This window comes from Pangasianodon hypophthalmus, chromosome 2, assembly GCF_027358585.1.
Source record: "Pangasianodon hypophthalmus isolate fPanHyp1 chromosome 2, fPanHyp1.pri, whole genome shotgun sequence".
Classification (NCBI taxonomy): Eukaryota; Metazoa; Chordata; class Actinopteri; order Siluriformes; family Pangasiidae; genus Pangasianodon; species Pangasianodon hypophthalmus.
Genome location: NC_069711.1, coordinates 575481 through 599775, shown reverse-complemented (window position 1 = coordinate 599775; position 24295 = coordinate 575481). Strand labels below are relative to the sequence as shown.

The 24295-nt window shown below is 39.0% G+C and overlaps 2 protein-coding genes across 7 annotated transcripts in view; one reads left to right on the top strand and one right to left on the bottom strand.

Moving 5' to 3' along the window:
• The window catches only part of LOC117595947 (zinc finger protein 239-like), a 31902-nt gene that overhangs the window by 2726 nt on the left and 4881 nt on the right, over positions 1-24295 (top strand). Inside the window, exons 1-4 of one of the 6 annotated variants that reach the window (XM_053231986.1) lie at positions 1554-4599; positions 8498-9379; positions 12757-12764; positions 21091-21882. In XM_053231986.1, the coding sequence (XP_053087961.1) occupies positions 4455-4599; positions 8498-9379; positions 12757-12764; positions 21091-21882 (1827 nt within the window). In that variant the 5' untranslated portion in view covers positions 1554-4454. Of the gene's footprint in view, positions 1-1553; positions 4600-8497; positions 13331-18405; positions 19078-21090; positions 21883-21950; positions 24244-24295 lie in introns of those variants that run through there. The other 5 variants (XM_053231984.1, XM_053231985.1, XM_053231981.1 and 2 more) reach the window with 5 other exon arrangements.
• On the bottom strand, positions 13436-17879 carry LOC113545899 (zinc finger protein 239-like). The gene is made up of 2 exons (XM_026945555.3): positions 17369-17879; positions 13436-15423 (listed from the first exon to the last, which is right to left on the bottom strand). Exon 2 carries the CDS (start codon positions 15334-15336, stop codon positions 14365-14367), a length of 972 nt encoding a protein of 323 aa, XP_026801356.3. The 5' UTR covers positions 15337-15423; positions 17369-17879; the 3' UTR covers positions 13436-14364.

Genomic DNA, 24295 nt, shown 5'->3' with positions numbered 1-24295 from the left:
TGAGTATAAGGCTGAAGAGTATAAGGCTATATTGTCTCCTCATTCAGCCAAATGTCTTTTGTAAGGGATTAGTCAATGTATATGATAGCAGTTTTTGGGAGATGTTTGTTTCTGGGGCATCTAGTCCTGCATTGTACAATGGAAAGGTGGTACAACAGCACAGTCAATGAGTCAAATCTTTAACTATCCATATCCTCCTCAAAATAGGGGCGTTCTCTGGAGGCTATGGGATGAGGACTAGTGATGAGGTTTCTTCAGGAAACTGGAAACTGTTACTAGAATGACATTCCTTTTAGTAAATCACTGAGCTCATGGCACTTCCAGAATTCCTTGCAGAATGCATCAGTCAGGTTCCAGACAGGAAAACCACTGTGTAGCTCTGAATTACGCGAATTAAGCAATGTGCATTATTTGTTAGAAAAAATTAATGAAACCTCTGACCATTTTTGCCTCTTTCTGATCTAGATATGAGTGGAGTCCTGCATTTCCTGCTGTTCCCTTTCCTACAAATTTCCTGCTGCAAGAACACCAAGCGATCTGACTAGAATGAAGTCAGATAAGATCAAATGTGAGAATCTGGAACCCACAGACGCCTTCAGAAGTCACCCAAGCTCGTCTTATACTTTCCACATGAACACCTCACAGTGGAAAAAGAAACTTCACCAGTGCTCAGAGTGTGGGAAGAGTTTCAGTCAGACATGTCATCTCAGAAAACACCAGCGCATTCACACAGGAGAGAAGCCGTATCTGTGTTCACAGTGTGGGAAGAGTTTTACTGAGAGCGGTCATCTGGTACAACACCAGCGCATTCACACGGGAGAGAAGCCGTATCAGTGCTCACACTGTGGGAAGTGTTTTACACAAAGGGGTAATCTCCAACAACACCAACACATTCACACAGACGAGAAACCGTTTTACTGCTCAGAGTGTGGGAAGAGTTTTACTAGAGAGGACTCTCTTCAAGAGCACAAACACGTTCACACAGGGGAGAAGCCCTTTTACTGTTCAGCATGTGGAAAGAGTTTTACCAGGTACACCAGTTTCCAGCGTCACCAGCGCATTCACACAGGAGAGAAGCCCTATCAGTGTTCACAGTGTGAGAAGAGGTTTATTGATAGAGGTAGTCTTACTCAACACTTGCGACATCACACAGGAGAGAAGCCGTATCGCTGCTCACAGTGTGCGAAGTGTTTTAAGCAGAAGTGTAAACTCCAACAACACCTGCATCTTCACACAGTAGATAACTCCTATTCCTGTTTAGAGTGTGGAAAGAGTTTTACACAAGGAACCGATCTTCAGATACACCGACTCGTTCACACGGGGGAGACGCCGTATCAGTGCACACAGTGTGGGAAGAATTTCACTCGGCACAGCAGTCTCCAGCGACACCGGCGCATTCACACAGGGGAGAAACCGCATCAGTGCGCGGAGTGTGGGAGAAGCTTTACCGCGCTCAGTAGTCTCCAGCGACACCGGCGCGTTCACACAGCCGTGAATAAGCACGTGCTACCCTTCTCATCAGAAAGTCTGGGAGTAAAATAATTTTCTCCTAAAGGTTTATTTTGGGTAAAATGTGATCTTTGAACCACTTTATACATTCTGGTGGAGAGATTTGTACGTTACTGGTTAATTACTAGAGAGAGCAGTGGGGTTTTTTCATCAGAGTGAATGTATGTACTTTTATATAGGTTGAGAAGTAACAGTGTACTATTCCAAAGTTTGAATAGTTTATCAGGTTTATTCAGTGAAGGAGTATTCCATATTTAGCATTTTATTACTAATATCATGCACAATACAATCATACAATACAGGGTGTAAAACTGGGTATTTTTGTAAGACCCTGAAGGGCTGTATATAAAGAATAACTTACAAACTATTAAAGTGTATGCACTATTAGGTAAGAACATTTATTATATTGATTAGAATAAAAAAATATATATATATGAATGTATTCCATTGTTTAAACACATTTTATAGGATGCCATCTGTTGCGATGAGGACAGGCTTAGCCAGGTGATGATGTCCTTTCTGTTTGAAAGCTCCTAGCCAGCTAACTACACGATAAGCACAGAGATAGCGAGAGGAGAGCTGTTGAAGCAGCTGCTGGAGTTTACAGCAAAAGAAAAGTAGATCAGGATTTATAATATATTATTTATTAACGTGTTATTGTAATCATTTTCAGTGGAACGGTCATAAAGGTCTTTTATGGCAGTGTTATTAATATGGAAAGATTGATGGTAGATTGTGTCATATATGATTAAATAACAAATTAGAGTTCTCCCTCATCCTGCCGCCGTTAATGTCTGCATTACACGCAACATGCTTCTGAACTGTTTTTAGGCACGAGTGTGATTCACATCAAGCGCAGCACGCAGGAGTTAATTTTATCCTGCGTTTCAGACTACGGTCAAACCAGCTGCGATAGAAACCAGAGTGCACATGCTGTATACACGGCGGTTTACGGTAAGTAACTTGCTGATATTTTAAAAAAGTGGCATAAAGGCTATCCCATGTCAGTTTTAGTTAAGCAACATGAGATGTGTTCGCAGTTGCAGTCTGCTGTGACAATCTGCTGGATAGTGTGGAAATGTTGAGCAGTAGTGTAGGCCTCATGCAGGCCGTTTCATTACCATTTTATTTTCAACTTCACTCGGGCCCAATGAAACGTGGACACGGGCTGGGTTTGACCCGCGGGCCTTGTGTTTGAGACGTGTGCCATACTCATGGCCAGCAGTAATATTCAGAAAGGCTGTGGAATTCAAACAATGTTTCACTGATGTTCAGTGAGGCCTTGTGCGAAGTAAACATTCCCCACACCATTACACCACCAGATCATCACCAGTTATTGATCAGCCTGAAGTGTAAAGCAGGTTGAGTCCATGGATTCATGCTGCTGAAGCCAAATTCTGACCCTAACATCTGTATGTCCTCCACGCTCCTCCAATTCTGGTCTCTTAATTGTCCCTCAGACTCGTTTGTGTAATGCAGGTGATTGGACGTTTTCTTCTTCTGCTCCAAAACCGTGGAACTCGCTACTGTCTGATCTTAGAGAAGCCCAGTCTCTTTAATTTAAATTCATATTTCATCTTCATCTTCATATTTAAATCTTCTCTTAAAACTTATGTCTTTAGTATTGTTTTTACTTGATTACTTTTTGTTTTTGTTATTTAATTATTATTACTATTATTAGTATTGTTATTAATAACCGAATTATATTTTATTATTAACTGTTTTTTGATACATGTTTATATACTTTTATGTAAAGCGCCTTGAGAGGCCTTTTTAAAGACGCTATATAAAATAAAGTTTATTATTATTATTATTTATATGTTTTCACTGTAATATCACTCGACCTGTATTCATCAGTTTTTATTGTAACTATGGAAAAGACAACTCATTAATTCATCCATTCCTATTTTGAATTATGTCTACAAGGCCACTACTAAGATATTAATAGTCTTGCAAGCCTGTATATAGGCAATATGTGTATTCCAGATATTCCAAATAAATGTATAAAGGTAAGAAAGAGATGTAAGAAATACTCAGATGTAATTGCATGATCATACCTGTCCTTAATTTCTTTTGTCTTTACGCTTCATCGACTTTTCTTTTTTCAAAATATTTGTCAGTCTTTACACTGGGTCATACATTTCAGGATTTGGAGTCAGTTACTGAATCACACCAAAGAACATCCAAATGTTGAGTACTAAGTTTCTTGGCCTTGAGATTGACACGTGTGTTAAAGCATGGCTGGATTCACAGACAAAAAAATAAATCTGCTAGAAATCTAGTGGTAGCTTATCTCTTGTAAAGACAGCTAATTAAACAATCAATATTGGTATTTAATTAGATTTTTTAATCAAGAAAAGGATCAGCACAATAATCTAGAGAGCTACAGAAGTTTATGTTAATTTACATTAATGGTCTCAAGTGATTTGTAGGTGATTTACATCTTATAGTTTCCTAAAATATATATTTAAAAAAGAGGCTTAAACTGACTGTCTGTAAGTGTGGAAAATGAGGAAGACCCCACTGGGGTGTCATGGCGTCTTTCATAAGGATGGAATGTGATGAAGAAGTTCGTCTCCGTGACCTCAGAGACGTGTTGTGATTGGCCAGGATGGAGATCCATTAGATCTCAGCTATCCCAGGTGTTTTCCCTGAATTCCACAACAGCTTGAATTTTTTTTTACTTTTTGACATCAAAATTTTAGTACTTGAATTTCAAACTATTAAATTCTGAATTAATATATTAAAAAATAAATTAAGATTCAGACAGAAAGTTTTCAATGTCATTACATTAGACATGTTTTTCTTTCATGCATGACCAAGTTCAGGTTCTGATTCTGATTCTGATTTCACAACACATTCTTCACTTTAGTTGTAGTTTCTCTTTGTTCCTGGGTGATGAGTGAGTGCACAGAGCTCCAGTAGGTGGCGCTGTGAGCGTCTAGATGTCCCACATTCCCAGAACTAGAAGAAGACGTGCTGCAGTGTTGCTGATTGATGAGCTGAGCTCTCCGACTCTACTAATCATCTTTCCATTCAGATATTTCTCACAGGGTTTTACCTCCACACTTCCATCTGCTCAAGCTCAAGGTAAGTTCAACTCAACAAGCTAACAATCCTAAATGGCTTTCTACTTCCTATGCTAGTGCACTACACAGGCTAGAAAATAGTGATAGTGCTGTTTACACACTCTGTAGTGCACTAGATATCCAATCAGCTCTCATTTGGGACTCAGCCCTAGTCAAAGCTTACAGTGTGTGCAGATAATTACTGATTAATTGATTTGGTTGATTATTAAATTGATCATGGTTTAGTAACAGGTGCTGCAGGTATTTAAGTAGCTCAGTTGACTGGCAGCTAAACCTTAGTGAGATTCTGAAGAAATCCAAAACATATTCATTTTTACTTACAAACTGCATTATTTATATGTTCTGCTTTATGTCAGGTAGATTACATGGAGCTGTAAAGGTGCACTTCAGTGACAGCGCTAGAGAAATATTAACTTTCCTGCAGCTATCGCCAGACTTCAATCAGGAACAAAGTTCTTTTACCTTTTAAAGTTCCCTTAAAATCAGAATTTGTGCTGTGGACACCACTACGATAGTATATCCAGAAAGCTCTAGATATCTTGCAGATATTCTCAAAGAGTTTGTCACGTCAGTGTAAAATGTGATGAGTCATTCTGTACTAGTCTTGTGTTTGTCCAGTGAAATGCCTCTGGGCCGTGTAGGGGGAGGGTCTTGCTCTACAGTAGCAGCTCGCTAGTGGTGCAGTATTTTGTTGATCCTTTTTCAGAAAGGGTGGAATTTGTGCGAGTTGGCGGTTTTGTGAGACATTCTGGAGGAGTTTTTCTCCAACTCAGAGCTCATCGGTGTCCGATCTGATCCGGAAAGGGCCGGTGAGGGTCCAGGTTTTCATTCCAACCAAGCAGAAGCCCCACCTGAGTGTACCGAAAGCCAGGATCAGCAGATTAAACAGGTGGAAATGAAAACCTGCACTCACACCGGCCCTTTGTGGATACGCTGTAATAAATTGCTGTAAATTTTACTGTAATGTACTGGCAATTTTTGTTGCTAGTAAAGTGTTGTAAAATTTAGAACTGTAAAATATATTAATAGTAAAGGACTGTAATATCTTAATTTTGTATAAAATGACGCATAACTCAGAACACTTGCTCTTTCAGATGATGCAGGATACACCTGAGCTGAAGGTTACGAGTTTTGCCCAACCATGACAGCACTGGGATTTGAACACACAACTTTCTGAGCTGTGACTCAAAGCGTTAACCATTGAGCCACCACAACTACACCGCAACTACACCGCAACTACACCATGATACCACCGCAACTACACCGCAACTACACCATGATACCACCGCAACTAGCTTGCATTGATTCAGCTACTTCTAGCACTGAATTAACGCCACTAAATGATTGCAGTGAATCAGTGCAGGCTAATCGGCTTCGAGTTGCAGATAAGAAGGTCACGTGTTCAAATCCCAGAACCACCAAACTGCCTTGATTGGATCCTTGAGCACGACCCTTCAGCTCAGCTGTATCCTGCATGAACATGTTATTTTATACTATGTATGATATTAGAGTACTTTACTGTTTTACAGCTGTTTACTGTAAATTGTAAATTACTGTAAAATCTACAGGAAATGTTTTACAGTGTAAGATTGGACTCTCCTGCATTAACCAGAGATATCAGATGCCAATATGGACACGATCTACAAAAAAGCACAGCTCTTGTTAAACTCTTATGTACTATTATTCATATTTAACTCGTTCGCTAAATTGTTCTCAGGTTTGTTTAGATTTTTTCAGGAGTGTCGTGGATCTTGAATGCTGTTGACTGTTGTGTAAATCAGTCAAGCACTTCCAGACGCTGTCACTCTGATTTCCCGTTTCGAAAGGAAAATACGCCAACGTACGGAATCAAATCATGATTTATTTATTTTTTTTGTGAAGACTTTAAAGGACATCTCCAGCAAATATAACTGAATAAAATTCCTGAAAATGTTCTTACAATCTTAAACTGGGAAAAATATTTTTTGGTCATGTTTAAGTTTAAGTAAAAATAATATTCAGTTAATTGAGCATATTCCCCCAAATAATCCCAGTATTATGATTAAGACACATTTTAAATGAGATAATGATGATAATAATAATGAAGAGGTAATGATCTGAGGCTGGACGTGTGATTATATTTTCTATATATAATTATAAATTAATAAAAAATAAATAATAAGGAGTGGAATCGACTGTGTAGACTTATTTTTTGATTTTTGTGTGATGCTTAGAATATTATAATATATAACTGCATCGCCTCGTCCTCTGCCAGTTAGATGATGTATATAACTGCTTCATTTAATGCTACACTCGTTTGGTTTAATCCGTGTTTCTGTTAAACCCAGAACATTAAACTCCTGATCAGTAATAGTGTCATTAACAATAAACACTTTAGACATAATAAAGTTTAATAAAAGGACTGTGACCTTGAACAGGAGGTGTGGCTTATTTGATACACTAGTTGTGCAATATTGTTTTAGCAAGCTTGTAATGGTGAAAAGGTTTACAGGTATAAACAAGAAACCAGAGGAGATTTTAAAATCCTGTATCTTTTGTGATCATAAAAACTACAACCGTAACCCATGTTTGTCCTGCTTGCTGCCTTCCTGGTTGCATGTTGTGACTGCTTTGAGCCTGGTCCTGTTCCCCTGCTCCTGACCACCGGAGGCAGTGAGAATCACATGGACTCCTTCTTGTCTGCATGTTCTAGCATGCTGCAACCTTCTAACGAAGTCTGGTAGTGAGCACTTACCTCTCATTTTCCCCATCTGGTTGGTTTCTCTGTCTTGTCGTATCGGAGTAGGTCGCAGCTACCTTCCTGCTAGCCGGGTTGAGTAGTTTGATGCCAGAACTCAGAAGGTTCTCAGACAGGTACATGTAACTGGCTGAGAAGTGGTTCATTCATGACCAAAGCAGGAGCAACACCCCAGGCACGTTCTCCAGCAGTGTGTGTACATTTTGGCAGAAGGATACACTAGATCAGACCTTTTCTCAGGTTGAACTCCTGACTGATCCGTGCGAGTTGTGTGAATGCACATGACTGAGCATATTGGTTAAGTTAAAAAACAGTATGTCTGCAGATTTTCTAAAATTTAATGGGCCTAAAAAAGCATTTAAAGTATACTTTGAAATATGTAACAAAAACACCACTTATACATATTTTAAATATTTTTAGAAACAATCCCATGGACCCCCTGTAACTATGCCATGATCCACAAGGGGCCCTGATTGAGAACTGCACTATATCTGGTGCACACAGGAATTAAATTTAACCATTAAGTGCTTTTTGTGTTCAAATTGTTTCAAAACAACACAAAAATCCAGACAAAGTATTGAATATACATCATGTTAGGTATGAGTGTATTGTAAATCGAACTCGATATGGACACAAGGCAGGTTTAGGTGGAATGCGACACAGGAACAGTTTTGGAAGCGCATATGTCTGAGGCGTTGAGTAGTGCTATACCGCGGCACAGTGCGTGACGGCACGGCATGGAGACTGATCCGGATCTGTAGCTATTCGGAGCAGATTATGGGAGTGAAGTGGAGCAGCAGTATTTTCCGCTCCTTGCTCAAAGTGATCCATAATCGCTCCTGCTCCTGATCCACCACACCAGCTTTTCTGTTTTCCACTCAAAGCATTCCATAATCACTTCACAATCGCTCACATACAGTGGTTCACTCTCACCATTACTGTGTTTCATTAAACAGTCCTATTTATGACCGTTTTCAGTCTTTACAAGAATACTTCACTATTGCAATGCTTGTAAACAACTGCACCACTCTGTTCCCACTCTGCACAGATCACTCACTCCGGTTTCCACACAGGAAATCTCAGCTTATAAAATTAAACTATATATATTTTTTTTTTTAAAAAAAAACGAACCATTCAACATCTTTGCCTTTTTCTGATCCAGATTTGGGTGCTTTGCTGTCTCCACCTGCGGTCTTCTTTCCAACACACCTTCCAACTAGGATGAAGTCAAATGAGATTAAGTGTGAGAATCTGGATCCCACAGAGAGCTCCAGTAGTCACCAAAGTTCATCTGGTTCTTTACACACTAATACCTCTGACAGGCAAGTGCAAACAGAACTGTACCACTGCTCACAGTGCGGGAAGTGTTTCAGTAAAAAGACTAATCTCAGACAACACCAGCGGATTCATACCGGAGAGAAGCCGTATCAGTGCTCGTACTGTGGGATGAGGTTTACACAGAGGGGTAATCTCCAACAACACCAGCGCATTCACAAAGGAGAGAAGCTGTATCACTGCTCACAGTGCGGGAAGAATTTCACTCAGAAGGGTCATCTCCAGCGACACCAGCGCATTCACACAGGAGAGAAGCCGTATCAGTGTTCACAGTGTGGGAAGAGTTTTACTGAGAACAATAAGCTCATAAAACACCAGCGCATTCATTCCGGAGAGAAGCCTTTTCAGTGCTCGGATTGTGGGATGAGTTTTACTGAAAGGAGTAATCTGCAAATACACCTGCTCATTCACACAGGAGATAAACCTTATTACTGCTTAGAGTGTGGGAAGAGTTATACACAGAAAACTGCTCTGCGAGTACACCAGCGCATCCACACGGGGCAGAAGCCTTATTACTGTTCTCAGTGTGGGAAGAGTTTCACTACACACAGTAGTTTCCAGCAACATCAGCGCGTTCACACTGGAGAGAAACCGTATCACTGCTTACAGTGCGAGAAGAGATTTAGTAACCAGAGTAATCTCCGAAGACACCAGCGCATTCACACGGGAGAGAAGACCCATCAGTGCTCAGAGTGTGAGAAGAGTTTTAGTAACCAGAGTAATCTGCAGCGACACAAACACATCCACAAAGCCGAGGACATGTTGCAGTTCTCGTAAAAAAGCGTGCAAATTAAGTACTTCTATTCAACATGAGTATTTACGATAAATGGGACCTTTGAACTATTTTATACGTTCTGGTAGAGAGTAAATTCTTTGCTCTTCATTACAGGAAACAGTGGGGGTTTTCATCACTATGAAACAATAAACTTTTATACAGTTTGAGAAATAAAACCGTATTATTCCAAAGCATTATTCCAAAGTTCACTCACTGGAGGAGCAGATGGTTTTGGTACTTTATTGTTATGCCCATGTTTGATATATTAAGTACGTAAGATGTCATTATTCTTAAAATGTTGCAAAGACAAAATGGTCAAATTGTTGGGGAGTAATTGCTGTACTTTTGGACAGCCATGGACTAAAGGAGATAATACATCATGTGACTTGCCCAAGAGTGTGAATTCCTCAATGATGCCAATAAGATCAGTGAAATGAAACAATTATACCACTATAATAGTTTTTATTAATGGAAAAATAAAATGTTTGATATTTTGTTCAAATGTTTGATCAACCTAAATAATTGTTTTGTGAATCTTTTTTTTTTCTCAATCAGGAAAGGACCTATAAATCCTCCTTTAGACATAATACGTAATTATTCAACAAATCAGGTCCAGCAAGAATTCTGCATTCTTCTGCATTTGTCTGAATTCATGTCTCTTTCACTTCCTGGTGCATCAGTTGGTGCATCACTGCCAAAACGTTTGTATTTAGGAGAGACCGTTACTAACAACCTATACAATGTGCTGCACGCTGAATAAATAAATTAGGATTTACTCTACTTCATTAATCCACAGATCTACTCAATCAGCAGTTCTTTAGCAAAATAATAGTTTTATTTTACAAAATAAAATTAAACAGAAGAAGTCTAATAGACTTTACAGCATATTTTTGAATCAGAATCATTTTATTCGCCATATACATTTGCATGTATTAGGAATTTTTCTTGGTGTTTGCTCACAACACGATACAGTCAACATCAGACAACACAACACAGTTACCATCCTAATATACAAATATTGCACCTTAAGCAGAAATGGTAGGCTTAGCTGTAATGTAGTTATGACATTCAGATTAAAAACCCTGAAATTCCCAGTATTATTTCAGTTGTCTCTGATGCGTATTAAATTTTATATTTTCAATAGACAGTTCTGTGCAAAAGTCTTAGGCATGTGCAAAGAAATGCTGTAGAGTAAAGATGCCTTCAGAAATAATGAAATTAAATGTTTCTACATTTAAAAAATCCTATAAAGAGCAGTAAACAGTAATAAATGAAAACAAAGTCAATATTTGGTGTGACGATCCTTCACTTTAAAATAAAATAAATCAGTATGTGAGGTGCAGTGTGTGCAGTTTTCTAAGGAAATGAGCTGGAAGTGTTACTGAGCATCTTGCAGAAGCAGCCACAGTTCTTCTGGAGACTTTGACTGTCGACTCGCTTCTTATTTCTGCAGCGAAACCCAGCAGCCTTCATTATGTTTTTATCTGAAAAGTGTCTCTTATGGAATCTGCTGCTTTCTTTACTGACATACAAACATTTTTCTGTAACATTTCATTTTGTGCTGGAAAACTAATGTTTGGAATCTAAAATGTTTTTGTACTGAATCAATAATGTAGAAGTCAGAAAATAAACATCTATAACAAATTTTGTACTAAAAAAAAGACTTTTGCACAGCATTGTATATATTTCTGACATTTCTGTAATGCTGCTTTGTGACAATGTTCATTATTAAAAGTGCTATACAAATAAAATTGAATTGTTATAAATTTAATTGAAAATGTATTAAAGCTGCTTTTTTACCATTTACGTACACACAAAAGTCCTTAATGACAAAGCGAAAATGTTTTAGAATTTGTTTTGCGAATGTATTAAAAAAAACTAAAACCTCTAGTTTAGATAAATATTCAGACCGTTTATTCAGTACCTTATAGAAGCTCCTTTGGCAGGCATTGCAGCTTCGAGTTTTCATGGGCAAGTCTCTACAATGGATTTGGCAGTTTTTCCCATTCTTCCTGGCAGATCCTCTCAAGCGCACTCGGGTGGGATGGGGAGCGACTGAACCGCTGTTCTGTCATCAGTGAACAGTGCAGCCTGCATGAAAATCTCCACACAGCACTGATAGAAACCCAGTGAAGCCTGGCTTCTGAGGGCTTGTATGTCAGATTCAATACACTGCGTTTTAACGGGGGGAGAGATTAACACTCACTGGACACCAGGCTTTAATATGTCATTTTGAGTCCCGCCCACACACACAGTGGGTAAATGGGATTGTGGGCAGATGGGTTTTGCAGAGAAAAAATATTTGTTTATTGGACAATACACTCCTTCCTACCGACACAGCTTCTCCATATGATGTTTGAGAGATCTCTCAAAAAGCCTGAACCTCATAACTAAATGCCAATCAGTGAAACTGGAATGAACATGACGAACATCTCAAATATCAGTGCTAGTCAGCCTGGAAGAGGGCTCAGTGCTCCAGGGCAGTAGCCTAACCCATAACAGTTTTACACAACTACTATAGCTTGCTATTTTATCACTATAAATAAGTTTAAAGTTACACTATATGGCCAAAGGTTTGCAGACACCTGACTATAACACTTAAATGTGCTTTTGTACATCTTCCAGATTCAGTCTCCATTTCCTGTTATAATAACCTCCACTCTTCTGGGAAGCTTTCCACTAGACTGTGGGGTTGAGGTCAGGGCTCTGTGCAGGACACTCAGGTTCTTCCAACCTTCACACACCATGTCTTCATGGAGCTCACTTTGTGCACAGGGGCATTGTCATGCTGGAACAGGTTTGGGTCTCTTAGTTCCAGTGAAGGGAAACTGTAAAGCTACAGCACACAGAGACACTCTGTACAATTGTGTGTGTGGCAACAGTTAGGTGAAGAACCACATGTGTGTGTGATGGTCAGGTGTCCACAAACATTTGGCCATATAGTGTATGTTAGATTATTTGCATTCATTTTTGTTGTTGTTGTTTTACAGGCCTAGCTAGCTGTCAGTACCTTCTTCAGTGAAATTTAGCTAGCTAGTTAGTGGTTTACCTGCGTTTTAGTTCAACATGGCAGACATTACTCATTTTGCCGTTTTTGGAAAAGCCTTTTGATGCACTTATGAGGAAAAACTGAGAATTAAAGAGGATCCCAGACCAAGAGATGAAACAGATAAAACAGAAGACACACAGATATATATATATATACACACTTCAATAACAGACACCTGTGCTTCCGCTATTTTAAAACCACCAGCTGCAGCTGTAGGAATGGCATTAGCAGTTGAGCAATGCCTGCTCTTCTCCAGACATAGCACTTGGAGTTCAGCCCAATTTTTGTCTCATCAGCCAAAAGAATATTTTTTCCTCATGTTCTCAGAGTCATTTAAGCACCAGCCATATACGTTTTACTCAGGAGTGACTTCCTTCTAGCCAATCTATTATAAAGGCCTGATGGAGTATTTCTGCTGGTTGTCCTTCTGGCAGGGTCTGGCTGGCCAGATGGTCAGCTCTAGGAAGAGACCTGGTGCCCTTTGGAACATGAAAACGTTTGAAATAGTTTTATAGGCTTGCCCAGATCTATCAATTTGATCATGGGGGTCTACGTAGAGTTCCTTGGAGTTCATGGCTTGGTTTTTGGTCTGATATGCACTGTGAATTGCGGGAGCTTACACATCCCACTGCTCATCCAACCTCACAATTATTTAAATAGATTCACATCTGGAATGTATTTTCTGTATTTTCTTACATTCCAATTGTTAAAATAATGTAATGCAAAGGTTTACATTGCTTTTATTCTTCTATTGAATGTATTATTAAAAGGATTATTCACCTCATTCAATTGGAATGAACATTTTTTTTTCCCAAACTAGCCTCTTTCACTTTATTCCGATTGAGGTGTTTACATGAACATTTTCTTTTCTGACTGAGTTGTCAGTTGGGTTATTAATGGATTATTAGACTGCATGTAAACAGACAACATGACAAAAAAAGTCAAAGACAATCAGAATGTTTAATGACAAATGGACAGAGACGTATGCATTTCTCCTTCCCGCTTCAGGTTTAGGTCCATCGCATTGGTCCAAAGTGCTAATGTGAAGTGCAAAACAAAACATAACCACTTCCTGTCAAACAAAATGCAGCCATTCAGTGCTGCAGAGATGGTAAAGGAATGTACAGGAGAAGGGGCCAATATACTGCTGGATGAGAACGCTGGAGAGTCAGAGATGAGGAAACAGGTGAGAGAGAAGAGTAATATTCTGAACTTTTCCTTCAATGCGTTTTACTTTTTAATCTATACATCACACAAACTGTTCTTGTGTAGCTGGACCTGATTTGTTAAAGAACTTCTGGCCTGTTTGGACTCTGGATTTCCTCAAAAATTCCTACATTATTAATTACAGCCAAAGCCCCAGACAGGTGTATTACCTAATCAACCTCAATCTGAGAGGACTGAAATATCCGGCAGTGGTGAAAAAAACATAAAGCGAAGGCATGTGCTCCCCTCGGGGTGGAAATGTAAGCACACAGTATTTCAACTGTCTCTTAGATTTAAAGAAGTGATTTTAGGTCCTTTACTAATCAGGGAAATTATTCACAAATACAATTATTTAGGTTTATCATAGATTTGGGTAAAATCCCAGATTATTTTTCCTATTTACTCAGTAAATAGTACAATTATTCAAAAACTGTTCAGTCTTAAAATGGCAAAAAAAAAAATAAATCAATGTATTTGTATATACAATGTATTATATTATATTATAGTATATGATATTATATTGATATATAGATGATATTGGGCACTCATTAATAATAAAATATTAAAACATGGAATGCTCCTTCTGCTGATGGAACCCCCACCACCTCGTCTAGTAAACGGTGAGGAATATACAGATCTCTGTAATTCCCAGCCGTTCTCATGATCACTGCAGCATGTCCTCATTCGCAGCTGTGCACATGTGCTGGTGTTGCTGGAGACTACTGTACGCAGTAAAACTCCCACACTGTGCGCAGTGATACGGCTTCTCCCCAGTGTGGACGCGTTGGTGTACTTGGAGGTCAGCTGCTTGTGTAAAACGCTTCCCACACTCTAAGCACTGATACGGCTGATCTCCTGTGTGAACGCGCTGGTGCTGCTGAAGATGACTTCTCTGTGTGAAACTCTTCCCACACTGTGAACACTGATAAGGTTTATCTCCTGTATGAATGCGCAGATGTTGCTGAAGGTTACACTTTTGTGTAAAACACTTCCCACAGTGTGAGCAGCAATACGGCTTCTCTCCTGTATGAAGCTGCAAGTGTTGTATGAGATTACGCCTCTCGCTGAACCTCTTCTCACACTGGGAGCAGTGATACGGCTTCTCTCCGGTGTGAATGTGCTGGTGTCGCTGGACACTAGTGTACCTGGTAAAGCTCTTCCCACACACTGAACAGTAATACGGCTTCTCCCCTGTGTGAACGTGTTTGTGTTCTTGGAGAGCGTCCTCTCGATTAAAACTCTTCTCGCACTCTGAGCAGTGATAGGGTTTATCTCCCGTGTGAAGGCGCTGGTGCTTTATGAGATTACCTCTCTCAGTAAAACACTTTCCACACTGAGAGCAGCGATACGGCTTCTCTCCTGTGTGAATGCGCTGATGTTTTATAAGATTACCTCTCTCTGCAAAACTCTTCCCACACTGAGAACACTGATACGGCTTCTCTCCCGTGTGAATGCGCTGGTGCTGGTTAAGATGACACTTCTGACTGAAGCACTTCCCACACTGTGAGCACTGGTGAATTTCTTTTTGCATCTGTCTGTGAGAGGTGTTCATGTGGAAAGAACCAGACGAGCTTTGGTGATTACTGGAGCTCTCTGTAGGTTCCAGATTCTCACATTTAATCTCTTCTGACTTCATCCTAGTTGGACCTCTTGATGTTCTTGGTGGTAAATTTAAGTTGTGTAGGAAAGAGGACAACAAGAGAAGACAGGACACCACTCATATCTGCATTAGAAAAAAAGGCAGAAATGGTCAGTGGTGCAAATTTAATCAAATAACCCACAAATAACCTAATTTTATAACTGAAATTCAGAGCTACACAACAGCTGGTGTGTTCTGGAAGGAATTTGCAGAAGTGGCATCACATTCATTTGTAGTGAACATGCATCAAACACAAGGTTCTTTTTTTATTCGGCCTGCGTGAACTGAAAAAATAATAATAATACTGAAACAAACTGCAGAACAGTGCTGCTGAACATTTTCACACTACCCAGAATTCACGGCAAATCCGTAGCGTAGCGACTTCAATTGTACAGCATGCACAAGCTCACATCTGTGTAAGTAAAACTGACGATGCAGCAGCCTTTTTGCCCATCTGAAGGGCAATTACCGTAAACCGATGTATTTACGTGTACTCCGGTTTCTACTGCGGCTGGCTAGATTGAGGTGGATTTAAATGAATGCCTGTGTGCTGTGCTTGATGTAAGTCACACTCATGTCTAAAATCAGTTCAGAAGCACAGTGTGTTGTGCTGGCAGTGGCGAAACCAGAAAATATTCAAATTAAAATCATGATTGTTGATCTGTACAATTAAATGCTTTTTTTTATTTCCGCTACGGCCATCATGGAACTGGATTCTGCAAAACATTTCCCCTGACAACTCTCAAGGGCAAGAACATCGCGTTTAAAACTGCAGCCAGTGCCGTAGTGCTCATTTTTACCTCAGAGTTGTTTTATTCCATACCTACCTATTTATTCATTATTATTAATAATAATAATAATAATAATAATAATAATGTTTTATTTATATAGTGCCTTTCTACAGCTCAAGGACACTTTACAGTCACTAACAGACACAGGAGAAGAATAAAGAAAGAGCAATGATATAAATATTTCATCTGTTAGGAAAAGAGCCAAAGTCGAGATAGAAGTAACATTTCGGAGGTTTTGAAGGAGTGAATTCCACAGTTTTGGAGCCATGATGGTAAATGATCTACCACGCGTGGTGGAGAAGCAGAACCGTGGTACAGTGAGCAGGCCTGAATCAGAGGAGCTGAGAGTCCGAGCTGGGATGGAGGGATGGAGGGATGGAGGGATGGAGGAGCTCGGATAGATAAAGAGGGACAAGGCTGTAGAGGGCTTTAAAGGTCAGAAGAAATATTTTGTACTGAATCTTAGAAACTACAGGTAGCCAGTGCAGACTACGTAATACAGGCGTAATGTGAATATTTATTTATTCACTTATATAGTAGTGTTCCTTCCAAATTTCTATCGTATCAGGAGATTTCACTGTACTGTGAGGTGTAATGATAATAAAGGCACTGTATTCTGTTCTCTTCATGTTCACATCGACCCTCAGACGGGGAAAATGGGACCTGCTTTTCTGAAAGATTGGCTTTAACAGCAGGACGTTTTAAAATCTATTCGACTGCAGCTGATTCTCTGTCCACTCCAGAGTAACAATATAAACAGTTTATCTTTTTTTTTTTCTATGTTTCTTTTGTGATAAATACAATAAAACTTGAATATGCAGGGAATGTGTAATAAAATCATCCGGTTAAAAAGACTCTTTTTATTCAGCAGTCTGAGAAACAAACTTTAAGTGAAGTACTGAATCTTTACAGCTCACTGTGATCCTCTGGGCATAAAGCAGAAAAGATCAATATTATAATCTGTTAATAACCATAAAACTCCTAACCAAACCTGTTAGTTTCTCTGTAATGTTCAGAAATGTCCACAGACCAAAAGAAACCACTTCACCACTCCTAATGCTTTACTAATGAGTATAATGTTAACTAGTTGCACTTACTAGCTACTGACCCATCAATGCAAATAAAACTCTATTCTAATTAGCATCAATTTACTAATCAACCAATCACTAATGATCTGCACACACTGTCACGTGTCACTAGGGATTGTTAGGATGGTTAGCTTGTTGAGTTGAACTTACCTTGAGCTTGAGCAGATGGAAGTGTGGAGGTAAAACCCTGGGAGAAATATCTGAATGGAAAGATGATTAGTAGAGTCGGAGAGCTCAGCTCATCAATCAGCAACACTGCAGCACGTCTTCTTCTAGTTCTGGGAATGTGGGACATCTAGACGCTCACAGCGCCACCTACTGGAGCTCTGAAGGGCTTCAAACTGGAAGCCAAAGTGACTCTGAAGCCCTCTAGTGGCTGGCTGAAGTACAAATTTTAACTCGATCCAGATTTTATTGATCCTGAGGGGAAATTGCAGTGTTACAGTATTGATAAAAGAGAAATATTCACAGATAAACATAAATAAATTAAGGTAGCACAGTGCAAAAAAAAGAGTATAAAAAAAAACCCTTCAAGAAAGTGTTCAAGAAAATGAGGAGATGCCAGCTGTGCCATGAGCTGGTTCTACTACTACTATTACTTTTACTATTATTACTACTACTACTACTACTACTACCACTTTTACTACCACTATTACTATTACACCCCTATTACTATTACTACTACCACTATTACTATTACACCCCTATTACTATTACTACTACCACTATTACTACTACTGCTACTATTACAACCCTATTACTACCACTATTACTATTAGTTTTATTACTACTATTACTACCACTATTACTACTATTATTACTACTATTACTACCACTATTACTACTACTACTGCTACTGCTACTATTACTACTATTATTACTACTACTACTGCTACTATTACTACTATTACTACCACTATTACTACTACTACTGCTACTGCTACTATTACTACTATTGCTACCACTATTACTATTACTACTACCACTACTAGTACTACTACTATTACTTTTACTACTACCACTACTACTACTGCTACTATTACTACCACTATTACTACTACTACCACTATTACTATTACTAGTATTATTACTACTACCATTATTACTACTATAGACTGCTATAATATACTGTAGACTAAACAGAGCTGTGCTTTGCTGTAATTTAGTTAGAGTTCTAGTTAAAAGAAATAATCTTTACTCTATCAGAAGAGTTTCTTTGTTAATCATTAAAATGTTCCTGCAGATCCTCACAGCAGGTAATGTGTGCAGTAAAGTGCAATGATGTACTGTATTGTTCTTTTCAATGTTCTGTGTGTCAGAATCAGACTGTATAATTAATTACGCTCCACACATTTGTGTAAAACCTGATGATCCATTTTAGATCAGATCCATCAGAGTGTCGTCTGATCACACGCTTCAGTAGAAGAGATCAGACATGAGGAAACTCTGATTTTTTATACAAAGCAGTTAACCTGCTCAATATCACACATTTGCTTATGTTTAAATACCTAGAAATAGTGCAGAATCCTGAATAGTTAATATTCAAGATCTTGAACATTTACTTTATTTGTTTTAAATATTTTGATATTCTAAAAACCTACTATTTCCAATTTTTAAAAAAAATAAAGATCTTCAGTGTGATCTCAGACAGTGAAACATTACATTTAATTATATAAAGTTTAGTCCAGTGGGTGGCAGTAATGCACTACATACTACATTTAACAAGCACCATAAAAAGGTTAGAAGAAGAAGAAGAAGAAAAAAGAAGCAGCAGCTCTCTAATCATCTACTAATCATCTTTCCATTCAGATATTTCTCCCAGGGTTTTACCTCCACACTTCCATCTGCTCAAGCTCAAGGTAAGTTCAACTCAACAAGCTAACCATCCTAAATGGCTTTCTACTTCCTATGCTAGTGCACTACACAGGCTAGAAAATAGTGATAGTGCTGTTTACACACTCTGTAGTGCACTAGATATCCAATCAGCTCTCATTTGGGACTCAGCCCTAGTCAAAGCTTACAGTGTGTGCAGATAATTACTGATTAATTAGTTGATTTCTTTATTACTTTATTGATAATAACCATGAGAAGTTTTCTTTCTCTGGGTGGATTGTTAGCTAATGATTAAGTAGCCAGGTGATTGGGAAGGTGATTGGGAAGGAGGTTGCACTTTCAGGTACATTATTTAGAATATTATTTATAATATTATATTAATAATATAATATTACAATTACATTATTGTTATAAAATGAAAGATTTGCTGCACTGCTGTGTATCAGTTGGGAAATGTGGACTGGGATATCATGCACTGCAAATGAAACATTGCAAAAGGTGATTGTGATTTTTCATTTATTTATTTATTTGGTGGCTTTAAATGAATTCAGTTGGAGAGTAGTTTTTGTGCATTTAATCTATATTCACGAGATAATATTACACTAAACAATAGCTACCTTACCTTAGGTTTAGGCTTGTGCCATATAACTATTTTGACAGCGTGGTTAAATTCTCGACTCTGATTGGTTAGAAGGTGTGCCTCTTGTATAACTCGTAACCCAGACTTGGGGGGGGGAACCAGAGAACATGCCCTCTCAGCTCGGAAAGTCAGGAAGGTCTCCTCAACCCCGACCCACTGGGGGAAAGCGGTCATCACCATGGTCTTTAAACAGACCGGACACACAACCTCAGTGTTTTTTTAATGTAAGCACAATAATATTGCTTCTGTTAGAAATTATTTGGCATGTCAGACCCAAGCATCTGTTAGGAACAACAAAAATCAAAGCAAACAATGTATGAATCCTGTCAATGCACAAGATTTAAAAAAAACTAACCAGTATTTCCTCTACGTTATTCTTCTTTCTCTTTTCTCTTATCTCCTGAAACCTTTGTGACAAAGTCAGATGACAACTCGTATTTATTTCGCGAGAACGTGGGTTTTGGGGATCAGGCGTGCTTCAGTCTGTGTGTGTATCGTGCAAGCCCGAACAAGCGATTCATCAGTAGTGTGAAAGGGTCAGTGATTCTGAGACTCTGACAGTCATGTGCACTCAGGAGTACGTGGACTGCATCATCATCATCATCATCATCATCTCAAGACAGCAGGAGTTATGGACAAGACAAGTGTGTCATTCTGGGACATTTAGTCTTGCACTGGACGACACGGCACAGGAACTCGTCTAAATGTGTAGTTATCCATAATCTGCTCAAATTAGCCATCGTTCTCTGGAGGCTGTGTCTACTGGGTATAATCTGGAGGACTAGTGATAGACAGATCAGTTTTTCTGATCAACAGTTTGTCACTTTCCACCTATTGCTTCATTTTAGGTTCATCTGAGAGTTTTCTTGTTCTTGCCTTTTTCAGGTCTTCTCCATCTAATCTATATAGCAGCCATTACTATTGAATTATTTATTTATTTACTTATTTGAGTTACCACCAAAGCAAAGTGTAATCCATGAGATATTTTGTGAAGTTGGATATATTTCTGTAACAACATTTATTTTACCAAATCACAAGCTGATGTCAAGCCACTTCTGAAAATTCCCTCCAGAATGTAAGAGTCGGCTTTTTTATTGTGTTGCTCTGAAATGTGGGTTATGAAATTAAGCAATGTTAAGCAATATCTATTAAAATATTTGTTGCTTCTTTCTGATCCAGGCACAAGTGCTGTCCTGTTGCAAGTCTTCTCTTGCTGTCCTCTTTCCTACACATCTGATATTTACCTCCACAAGAACATCAAGAGATGAATTCAGAAGAGATTAAATGTGAGAATCTGGAACCCACCGAGAGCTCATCTGAGAATTTTCACACTAACACCTCTCAGTGCAAAACGAAAATTCACAACTGCTCACAGTGTGGGAAGAGTTTCAGTCAAAAGAGTTATCTCACAACCCACCAGCGGATCCACACAGGAGAGCGGCCGTATCAGTGCTCGCACTGCGGGAAGAGTTTCAACCTAAGCAGTATTCTCCGAAAACACCTGCGGATTCACACAGGAGAGAAACCGTATCAGTGTTCACAGTGTGGGAAGTGTTTCAGCCTACGGAACACTCTGAAAAGACACCAGCGCATTCACACGGGAGAGAAGCCGTACCAGTGCTCGGAGTGTGGAAAGAGTTTCACCGAGAGAGGTAGCCTCAGACAACACCAGCGCATTCACACGGGAGAGAAGCCGTATCACTGCTCGGAGTGTGGGAAAAACTTCTCTGTGCAGAGTAGCCTCCAGCATCACCAGCGCATTCACACTAAAGATAAACCGTATCGCTGTTTAGAGTGTGGGAAGAGTTTTAGGAAAGGAGCTCATCTCCAAGCACACCAACACATTCACACAGGAGAGAAGCCCTATTACTGTTCAGTGTGCTGGAAGGGTTTCAGTAGGCACGGCTGTTTCCTGAGACATCAGCTCATTCACACAGGAGAGAAGCCGTATCAGTGCCCCCAGTGTGGGAGGAGTTTTAGGAGGCGGTGTCATTTACAGCGACACCAGCACATTCACACTGAAGATAAACCGTATCACTGTGTAGAGTGTGGGAGGAGTTTTAGACAAGAACCTGATCTCCAAGCACACCAGCATGCTCACACGAGAGAGAAGCCCTATCAGTGCTCACAGTGTGGGAAAAGGTTCAGGAACCATAGTCATTTTCAGCGACACCAGCGCGTTCACACAGCTGCAGAGGTGGACGTGTGGCGATTCTCATCAAGTAATGTGGGAATTAACTAAATCTATTCAATCTCGATGGTGTCATTGTTGTGTAGCCCAAATTATTCTTTATATTTTTGGGTCAAATTTGAATTTTGAACCAATGTATACATTATGGTGGAGAATTTTCTATATTCTTTGTTGCTTACTAGAGACAGCAGCAGAGCTTTCATCACAATGAAACTACAAATTATTAGAAAATTACAGAGGGGAATGTGTGTTTTAAATGTATTTTAGAGTCATAAGTGAAAAAAGGCTGCTAAAATAAGAAATAAAATAATAAATTTTAGATGTATGCTTGTAATAAGTGAAAAAAATCTACCAATGAAACAAATAAAAATATACTTTTGGTCTCTTAAAAAAGAGGGACGAGAACTTCATACCCAGTAACTTTGTCCACATTGTAAGACATAGCATTTTGGGTATTTTGTAAGGCCACTAAACTCTTGTGACTGCTGTTGTGACGACCTCAGCGTAAGGCCATGTCCACGTATATACACTCACCGCTCACTTTATTAGGAACACCTAATGCAGGTTTTTAATCAGCCAATCATGTGACAGCAGCACAATGCGTAAAGTCAAGAGCTTCAGTTAATGTTCACATCAAACATCAGAATGAAGAAAAAGTGTGGTGTGAAAAACAAAAAACATCCTGTGAGTGGAGGAGAGAGACCAGGAGGTCTGTAGTGACTCAAATAATCACTCTTTACAACCGTGGTGAGCAGAAAAGCAACTCAGAACACACAACACATCAAAACTTGAGATTTCATGAATGTGCAGGTGTACAGGTGTTCCTAATAAAGTGGATGGTGAGTGTGTGAATATTTTTGAAAGTGCAGGTTTTGGCTACCTGTGCACACTAAAACAGCTTTTTGAAAATGTTTTTCGAATCCATCCTTCAAGGTGGAGAAATTTTTTGAAAAATTCAATTTTCTTGGTTTTTGTGTGGACAGAAAAAGCGTATTTATTTTTAAAAACGCTGACATCACCTGCACATTGTGACCCTGCACGTGCCTGTTGATGTTGCGTGTGTTATGAATGTGCTAGAACTTTATCCATCATGCCTGCTGATCAGGTTGTTATTGGTTTGTCATTTAATTTTGCTTTGTTTTATTAGCAGTAGTTCCACCTCATTGTCAGGTCACACATATACAGTATAGTGAAAATAAAAAAAGTCTACACACCCCTGTAGGGTTTTGTGATAAAAAAAAATGTAACCCCGGTAAATCATGGGCTACGTTTACATGCACATCAGTATTCCGATATTAATCGGAATTTGGTGATATTCTAATTAGTATTGAGTCATGTATGTAAACACTGCAATCCGATTGCAATCTGATTCAGATTAAGACAATATTCTGATTCCCCAAATTCCAATTCCTGTCCCTCGAATATGCCAGTTTTAATCGGAAATTTGTTGCATGTAAACACCACGTGCTCCATGTGCTCAGTCTGCAAGGAATTGTGGGTGCTAACAGATGCTTAGCTAGAGGCTGGATATTTAGGAATTGCAACTCAGACCTACTTACAACAACCGAACCCTGTATACAGGAATATTCCGATTCTCGTACGCATGTAAACATCGTATTCAGAATACGGCTGCAACCCGAATATAGACGGAATTTGATGTGCATGTAAATGTAGTCATGTTAGATTTTTTTTCCACCTTTGATGTGATATAGCAACCAACAAAATGTGAAAAACAAATGGAAATGTTTTAGGAAAAAGAAAAATCTACAACCTGGTTGCATAAGTGTGTACACCCTTTTGTGCTCAGAATTAACCAATAACATTCAGACTTGTGTTCAGAAGTCATTATCATGCTCCTGTCTTCAGTGATTCTGATTAACCCCAAATAAAGATCAGATGTTTCTGTAGGAATTTCTTGACATTGTCTTGGTTTTGTCTCTGACTGCTGAACACATAACCTGATCGGGAGAGGGGTATAAACAAATCTCCATTTGAACATTAGATGTACTCTGGAATTCTCCTTAAAGCCGAAACACATGGCTGCACCGGCAGCTCCGCAAAGTTGTCTGTTCCAGTACTTATGTATAGTTTGTGTATAATACCTAGTTTATTTTTGTATATTGAAAGATTTTTTGCTCTTTTTGTATTTGCATTCAAACATTTGAATATTTTGTTTATATGTTAGTGAAGCTACCAAGAAGCATTTCATTGTGCAGATTTCCATGTGTCCGCTGTGCAAGAAGACAAATAAGACTTTGATTTTGACGGTGAAGGCCATCATGAACAAGTAGAGAAGATACCACACCACAGTGACATGACCATGAGCTTAATGCTTTTCTGAATCACATTAATTAAAACTAGGTAAGAACATTTAATTTAGTCAGTGGTCTGTGTGTCTGGTGTGTGTGTGTGT